General features: G+C 44.5%; 1 protein-coding gene across 2 annotated transcripts; it reads right to left on the minus strand.

Annotated features, from left to right (window-relative positions):
* Window positions 1-49: 49 nt before the first annotated feature.
* On the minus strand, window positions 50-8,287 carry RPA2 (replication protein A2). Of its 2 annotated transcripts, none has more exons than XM_090057750.1 (9): window positions 8,132-8,287; window positions 7,937-8,037; window positions 7,271-7,372; window positions 7,066-7,179; window positions 4,990-5,064; window positions 3,304-3,417; window positions 2,472-2,579; window positions 1,918-2,012; window positions 50-721 (listed from the first exon to the last, which is right to left on the minus strand). In XM_090057750.1, the coding sequence occupies exons 1-9, from the start codon at window positions 8,145-8,147 to the stop codon at window positions 637-639; spliced, it is 810 nt and encodes a 269-aa protein (XP_089913876.1). In that variant the 5' UTR covers window positions 8,148-8,287; the 3' UTR covers window positions 50-636. The 2 variants fall into 2 exon arrangements, with proteins under 2 accessions (XP_089913876.1, XP_089913875.1); XM_090057749.1 differs by having other exon boundaries at window positions 7,937-8,040; window positions 8,132-8,283.
* Window positions 8,288-8,622: the final 335 nt, after the last annotated feature.

Below are 8,622 nucleotides of genomic sequence, written 5' to 3' on the forward strand. Positions count from 1 at the left end.
AGGTGAAAGCTTTTCTGTATTTAAACAAAACCACACATAGACAAGCAAGCCTATTGCAATTAAAAGCTATATTAGAATATCAAAATTTTCAGTAATAAGGCCATTCTGTAACACAAGTATAGATTTATATGCAGAAAGTATGTAACAAACAAAAGAATATATTTTTGATCACTGTACATTACAAGAATATTTTTGAAAAACCTACCACTACTGCAGGATAAGTGGAGGAGGCTGAAAACTGGCTTAGTGGAAGAATCACTTCTAAAACAAAAATAAAAACCGTCCATGGTAAGGCTGGAAATATCCAGTCCTTTCCAGCCAGCTAACCTACTACAAGACACTGAAACTAGATGGCCGATAGCCTCGAAGCTTCCAGCTCTTCTTCATACAGAGTTCACACTTCTCTCTATAAACAGCTGGCTCAACATGAGTCACTTGTCACACTGTTGTTATTTAGTTTAGTTAGAAGAAACCTGTACATTTATTCTGCTGACCCTCAACTTCTGAAATCCGAATGCTATAAACAGGAGAGATCCTCTTCTGCTGATTAAAGTTTGGTAGGACTGCCCATGGACGAGTTCACAGGGACATGAAAGCCAGTTCAAGCCAGCTGGAAAATAAATCTCAGAAGCACCTTTAGTCAGCATCTGTAGATTTATAGTGCTCATCATCCACTGTGGAATAGATGTGTCCTTCACTGCTAAGAAATTCAACTGCTTGCCTGTGAAGGAAAAAACAAAAAAACAAAACAAAAATCATAACTATTTGATATCAACAGGTTCCTTCTGTCACATGTATCCTCAGACCACACTCACTATTCTATGCCAGCCTCACTATGCAAAGGTCTCAGAAGATATGCTACCTCATGAGCAAGTCAAATATTAATTCTTTTGGTCAAAGGGAAAGGGAAGAGCTGTTAAAGACCTTATTTTTCCATCCCCCAAAAGACAAGACTAAACTGCCCACTCAATAGCACCACAGTCACTTCCCTCCAGCTGAAAAGGTCTGAAAATGTCTTTGTGTTGCTATTTTTTCTGTATCCTGTGTTGATTTGCAGTATCTAATGTGGTAAAGTGAGCCCCAATTTAATCTTCTGGGCAGACACAGTATGAGAAAGGGATTGCTTATCAGCACATAGACTGAATTTTAACATCTAAGATATGCAGGATTGTCCTTAGATACATGAAAAAAAGTGACACTGCCTAGGCACTGGCACAAGGAACCCAAATGCTAAAAACCCCCACAAACCCAAACAGAAGTCACACAGTATTTTTAACAGAGGAAATGATGCACCTCATCTCTGTCTCATAACTTCAACAATTCAATGGAATTTTCTCATATTGCTTCAAGAGATGTTTGGCCTCAGCTGAAATCATGAGAACAGGATGAGAAAGCAATCACCAAAAGGAAGCCAAGGGAAACAATGGCTTTCATCTCAATGCAAACTGGTGGTGCAATACTGCTGTGCCAGAGAAACCAGGTTCTTTGATAGCAAACTCTACTTGATCACAAGGCTGTTTGTCTTGTAACCCTTTGTGAATCTTTCCAGGCAAGCTGACATTTGTGATCTTTGTGATATATGTTTTACCCTGTTACATTCTTGGAAAGAGTCAGCTCAATACAAGTTAGCTTCTACTGTAACCAACAGATAAAAAGTAAATCACTAATTTCTCTTGTACGTATGCTGGAGAAAAAGAAAAGTTCCTGAAATAATTAACAGGGTCTAACCTAAGATATACTATTCTTCATTTACTAGACAGAAAAAAGGGGAGACATCTGGAGTTCTAGCATTTCTGCATGCTACGCTGAGTCACTGCATCTCTCTTTCATTCCCTATTTGTTTACCGCTATCAACTTGGTCCTAAGAAAACTGCTTTGGTTTTCAGAAGATCCTTTTTTCTGGAACTGTATACTTACTTAATTGTTGTCATGCTGATATTATGCAATTGGGACTGCAGGTCTTGAAGGCTCATGCCTTCTGGAACAGAACAGCTTTTAATCAAATTCAACACCTAGAAGAACAAGTCAGAAACAGCATTTGCACTAAACTCAGGAATACAACAGATTTCTCACTCCATAGTCCCATTGACATGGGAGGGGGTGAAAACCATTAGACATCACTGCTTTCCCTCAGTACCCATTGCAGTTACCAAGCTTGACTATTTCTTTTGTTTGCAGAATGCTATAGTTACTGAAGGTTGTTAAACTCTTCAGTATGAGGGGACAGCTGAATGCCATTTCCAATTATGGACCATGCAGCAATTCTAGCAGCACATACAACCCTCAGTCTACACCTGAACTTCCACTAAAATAGAAAGCAGCAAAAGATTGACCATAAACTATAACCTTTATGTGGAAACTATATTTTAGTCTATTTGGCCTGTGTCATGTTGCATTCTGCACCAGTCAGCAGGCCCTGTGGTATTATGCCGATTGCTGTACTACCCAAGTAGTACACTGCTCTTACATACCTGACTTTGATGCACAGTAAGTCCATTGACTGGCAAGTTACTGAAACCTCCATAGCTTACAGTGCCCATCCCAGAAGAGGAGAGAGATTGAAGCATTTTTGAGCCTCCCTAGAATTACAGAACAAGGCAAAACATGTGGTCACAAGGGCTGCTTCAAGACCGTGGGATGAAGTGAAGGTTTTATTTCATGAGTTTCTAACATTTGGCTCATGGGCCACAACCAGCCTAAGCAGCTGTTCTATCCAGCCTGCTGAACTACCAGTGGGCCCCTGGAAGTTGAGGGGGGTATGGCAGAATCTGGGCCCCAACAGACATGGTGATTAATGGCAGAAGGGTGAGCATATGCTACTAACACAGTTGCCCATCACCACTGTCATGGCTCAACCCCCCCAGCCCCATGCTGAAGCCTGAGCCCAAGCTGTGGCACAAGACATGTGTGGGGCAGGGGAGCAGGTGGGTGGGAAAGAGAGGAGTGGATATTGAAGCCACCACCACTTTCATGTACCCTGAGCTGGATCTAGCCTCCAAGGAGTCCCTTGGTCTGGATATGGCTCAGGGCACAAAGCAAGTTTGCCACCCTTACTTTACATTATTTCAAGGAACAATAATGAGAACAAGTGATCCTGAACCACTAGACACTAATTGTGGTGTTAATAGTACATCTCTGGAAAAGCCATAGTATCTGCTTCACTATCACTAAGTTGCCTTTCTTCTGTAGGCTGTGACACCATTTTCTTCCCCAAGAACCAAGCTTTCTATCACTTTTGGAGACAGGCTAGAATTTCCTTTATATGTAAAGTCTAAAATGTATCAGTAATATTCAAAGACATACCACAGTCTGTTTCCTGAGGATCATATGTGCATTAACTATTTCCAGCAGATGTGTAGTGAATTCATTCATATTTTCCAGAGGCTTGATCTTAAATGCTACCAGGCTTTTCTTATTCTTTTTGGGGAAGAGGAAAATGAGAAACCAAGTATGAAATTACAACATGTTTTAACTGTGAAAACACAATGTAATCTTAACCTTAAGAGCAGAGATAGTGATGGAAATGGAACTTATCTTCATATAATTAGAACCAATAACTTAGCCCTAAACTGAAAATATTCCAGGGTCATATTCATATTGTAAGTATGAAAGGAAATAGAAAAGAGTAACTTAAAATCAAAGATATAATGGCTTTATGGACTGGAAGCACTTTAGAGCAAGGATCTGCCTTTACACCCATATTTCTATGCCACGCACTCCAGGCAGCATCAAGGCAGCAGGCAATAGCTGACCGAGACAGAAATGGCTGCCTGCTGGAAAAGAAAAAAAAAAATCTATGGAAAGGCCTACACTCTAGTGAGTGCTCCTTTAAATGCAGCACTGATGCTGGATGATAATCACTTGCTCAACTTTTTAAAAATATGCATTACCAGATGCGCAAAGATGCCTTTTCTTTGGATTCTAATGGACAAAGAAAGGAAAAAAAACACAGATCTGATTCTGTCGCCAGCTAGTATCCATCTGTACTGAGCTTTAAATGCATACAAAGCTATTTAAGTGCCCTGTTATGTCACCTGTTGCCTCCCAGAAGCATTCTGGGAACCAAGAAAGGTTTGAAGAGCCTGTCCCGCTAACATTAAATACTCAAGAAAATAAATTCATTGCAAATTTAATAATGATATACAAATCAGATCTAAAGGACCAATAAGTACAGATGAGACACATCAAGCAAAAGTGATATAATATTCATTCATCTAAAGCAGTGGAGGATGGAGCACTGCTGGAGGAAGCAGCCCTCCAGCAGTGCCTCCTCTTCTCTTACTCAAGATTTGGTCAAGTGTATGCAAACAAATGCTATACTATTTTGCCATTAAGTCAGGGGTTGGCAAACTTTTGCCACTGCAGGTCACTACTTGTGACTTAACCCCCAATATAAGCTGCAAATTTCTGCACACCTCACCAACCAGCAGATGCTGCAAAGGGAATACAAGGAATACGGGTGGAAAGGCCCTGGAGACACTCCCTCTGCTGCTCTGGCTGGAATAGGCTGCCGATTTTTGGGCTGCTACAGGCTGCATCCAGCCTGCAGCCCAAAGTTTCTCAACACTGGTGTTAAGCAGCCTAGGACCTACTACAGTCTACATCAATAGGGGTCAACTTTTTTTCGCAGACCAGCCACAAGTTAGCCCTGAAATCTCTGGGAGTGCTATTCTGATCCCCTTCTCCTGCCTAATATGCCACTCTGCTTTCTATTCCCTACCCAATCATCTGCTTTGCTCCCCCATCCCTGATCTGATACATACAGAAGCTGCCTATATTACAGGCTAGCTACCCCTCATCTACACACTGCAGTGACAATGACTCAAACCCTCCCCAGGTGCAGGCTTGCCAAGTGGGATTCTGCATGTGTATGGTGTCCAGCACAATGAACCTCCAGTAAACTAATGGGAGCTTCTGGGAACTACAATGCAAATAATATCTGTGAGATATTAGATATTAAGGCCAGTTATTCTATTCAGCTGAAAATACCTGAAATGATCGAAGATGTCCAGCCACTTTCACGTAAGTTCCTGGGGGCACCACAATGTTTTCACTGCCTGCCTCCTTTCAGAGAGACGGAAAAGAGAATTTTCCTTTGTACTTATAATTTACTTCTTGGCCATTAGCAACATGCTACTTAAAAAAAATATGATGCTCATCTTGTAAAAGCCCATAATATCTGTTTTGAAACTTTTTAATTAAAGATGATATAAATAATCTCAAGAAACCATTTTTCTGTGTTTTTGTTTGTTCACTGGATAGAACTATAACCCTAACTTATGTACACAATTCATAACGCAGAAGAAGAACAAATTTTATTATAGCATCTTACTACAAATACAATGATATAACCACAAGGGTGGCCAGCTGCCTTGGGGCAACTGCAGGACACCTTCTGAAGTTATTCATTTGCCTGCACTTAAAATTTGCTGTCTCAAAGGGTGTCTATATTGGTGAATTAGGATGCCAAGCAGTGGGCCTATTGCCTCCCAGGCTGCATTCAGATGAGAAGGGGTGTGCGGTTTGTGGTGCCAAAAACTACACACAGTGAAGGTTAAAATGTGCCCTGTGCCGCAAATTTGAAGCACAGGTACAAAATTTACTACCAGGATTTCCCAGTAGCAAAAAAAAAAAAAAAAAAAAAAAAGCACTGGAAAAAGAGGAGTGTGGCACACATTATAGTGGCATGCACTGGAACAAGCAGAGGCTTGGTCCTTCAGGGAGATGCTTTGGCTGCTGGCCAGAGCATCTCCACTATTTTATTTCTGCCCCAGCTGGTCCAGCACACCACAAGCCAGGAGGAGTTGGGAAAGGGCAGTTTGCCTGAAGCCGGACAATTTGTCCCTCACAAAGTACATGTGTGGGGGCATGCACTGTGGCACAGAGTAGCAGCATAATTCTTTGCCACATTTATTTGTGATGCTGCAAGTGCATGCCCCTGCTCATCTGGACGCGACCCAAAGTTCAAAGCAGCATAACTGCCATAGCACAGCGTGTCTCCATCAATAAGCTCTGCCTCTGAGATCCTTATTAGCATATGCTCAGTGCCATGCTAAGGTGAACAAATCCTGGTGGCGTGCACAGAGCAAGCAAGGCATCTCAGTATGGTGCCACAACTGAACGGTACGCACACTCAAATATACTCAGCTTGGTTAAACTGTTAGCTTTCAGTTACATGTCCCTAAAATATTAGGGAAAGGCAATGTGCATTACTATATCAGTGTGGGAGAATCCAAGGAAACTAATGATGGATCTTATTTTGCACACCTCCCCCTGCTGCAATCTATCCATTCTACCCATGGACTACTAAATTAAAAAAAATAGAGAAACAGTAGGGACAGAAACAGGGACCAGAACTTATGGCACCTACCCCTCCATGGCAGTGCCCATCTCACTAAGCCAATGAGCAAAGCACCCTATGACTCAGGCTAGAAATAGATGTTGCCAAATGAAACAGATCAGCTGTGCTGGGATGCATCCACAAGTGGCACAAAACATCTCTTGCATAGCTAGTTTTGGATGTGTAAGCAACAGTTAGTCATCTTTGGGCAAAACAGGATTTGAATCAGTGTCCAACAGTGACCTCAATTCAGTTATGAAATAACTTTGAAAATACTGAAAGGGCAACATTTTTAATGAAACATATGGAATGCTGCAGAACTGAAGAGAAAGTGAAGAATAGAAGAGCAGCCCCCATAAATGCAGGGATTCAGTTAGAGTGATGCTTATCTAGGTTTACGCATGTCATATTATGAATGCGCCAAAAGAGGCATATTATCTATTAAGGACCCTACTAGGGCATTAACATGCACGCAGTTCCTATGGCATTTAGAAAAAGGGAATTAAATGCTGAATATGAAAGCAGACTCTCTGACAGAGTAGGCAAAGATTCTCCAATGCTCATTTAATAAGAGGCCTGGTTTTTAAAAACAATGTCCCTGTACTCAGCTGAATTAGCATTACATTACAAGGTAAATACCACTTTTTTGGACCTGAAAAGATGGATAAAAATTAAATACTTAAATGCCCCCTTATCTTAAATCCTAAACTTAATCTGGTGCTTACATCAGTATCAACCCACTGTCTGACATCCATAGGGGCTGCAGTCATATCATCCACTTTGTAGAGAATGTTTGTCGGCGCTTTCTCTGCCTGTCTAATGATCCCCATAATAACGACCTAGAAGAGATGCAGACCAAAAAAAAAGTTACTTTGGGAAAAGTTTCAGAATTGACAGGAATCTACATCCCGTTCCAGAGCCGATTCCTACCTGTGAAATCTCTACATCTCGGACCTGGAACGTTTCATCCACCTGCTCAGCAGAAAATAACTGAGACACTGTACATGGCACGATGTTCTGGGACCGAGACTTCTGCAAGAGGGAATGGAGAGTCCAGAGGAACAAAACCATAAGGAAGAGAGTCTGGAAGGGTTCTCAAGGGATCTTTCGGCCCAACCCCTCCTCAAAGCTGTCAAACCCTACCACCAGCATCCCACACAAGCGCCGTGTCCAACCTGCGCTCAAGAACTGCCAGGAGCAGGGCTCGCACCTCTAGATTTCCTGGGGCTTGATGAGCGCTCACAACGTCTTTCTCATGCTTCGAATCACGTTTTGATCTTTGCAAGCAGAGAAAGAGCCACCCAGACCAGCCCACGCGCTGAGCTCTGTTATGTACCATGTACCTGGCACGGGCGCTGCAGGCACCGCTACCAGAACAGCAAAAGCCCGGTCATCTGCTGACAAAAATCCGTGGAAGGCGAGAACGTATTTCCAGAGAGTTAATGTTCAGCATGGTTCCCAGTTAGGTCTGAAACCAGCCAGTAGCATTCAAATGCTCGGCCTCCTGCCTGCAGCACAGGCCAGGCCCGCAGGCAGCTGCCAAATATTCCCGGGGAGCGGGGAGGCCCGCGTCCGGGCAGGCGCGGGGGCACGTACCGGTCTCTTGTCCTGGGTGGCGGCCGGGGAGCCGAAGCCGCCCGGAGACTGCACGTATCCTCCGCCCGCCGACAGCCCGCCGCCGCCGCCGCTCTCGAACCCTGCTGGGGGGAGCGCAGCACCGCGTTACCCCCGGCCACAGACCCGCGCCGCGCCGCGCCGCGCCGCCCCGGCCTCGCACCCCACCCCACCCACCGTGGCTCGTCCACATGGCGGACAACACAGCACCGCAGCCCGCAGCTCCCGCCGGCGCGCCGCACGCAGCCACCCAATCAGCGAGCGCGCCGCTCCCGCTCCGCCAACGCGCTAGCCAATCGGCTCCCGGGGAGACGACCTCCCAGCTATGTCCGGGTTCGGAACCGGAAGTGTGACGTCACTGGGGTAGAGGGGTGACTTCCGGAGGGGCGGAGCCGCTCCGAACCCTGCCCGGCAGTGCTGCTGGGGGCGGGCTGGAAGCCGCAGCGAGGCTGCGTGGTTAGGTCCGTATTCCCGGGTCTTGGGACCTCTTCCAGGCTTTGCACCAGTAGAGTCGTGAGCAGTGAAGTAGACGGGCTGAGCGGTTGGGGTTTTGTCAGGAAGTCGAATTGACTACTAAAGATGTAAAATAATGTCACGCACCAAGTACAAACCCTCGAATAACGGGCTGGGATTATGGGGCAAAATACTTGGAATCGCCTCGAGCCACA

The sequence above is a fragment of the Crocodylus siamensis genome, chromosome 7, assembly GCF_052110815.1.
Source record: "Crocodylus siamensis isolate JL-2025a chromosome 7, ASM5211081v1, whole genome shotgun sequence".
Taxonomy (NCBI): Eukaryota; Metazoa; Chordata; order Crocodylia; family Crocodylidae; genus Crocodylus; species Crocodylus siamensis.

Bases quoted from the DNA above. Each gene is read 5' to 3' on its own strand.
- RPA2 (XM_090057749.1), bottom strand. The intron at 7,373-7,936 runs GTACGTGCCCCC...TCCCTCTTGCAG, and splicing joins CCACCCAGGACAAGAGACCG to AAGTCTCGGTCCCAGAACAT. The intron at 2,580-3,303 runs GTATGTCTTTGA...CTGTAATTCTAG, and splicing joins TCCTCAGGAAACAGACTGTG to GGAGGCTCAAAAATGCTTCA.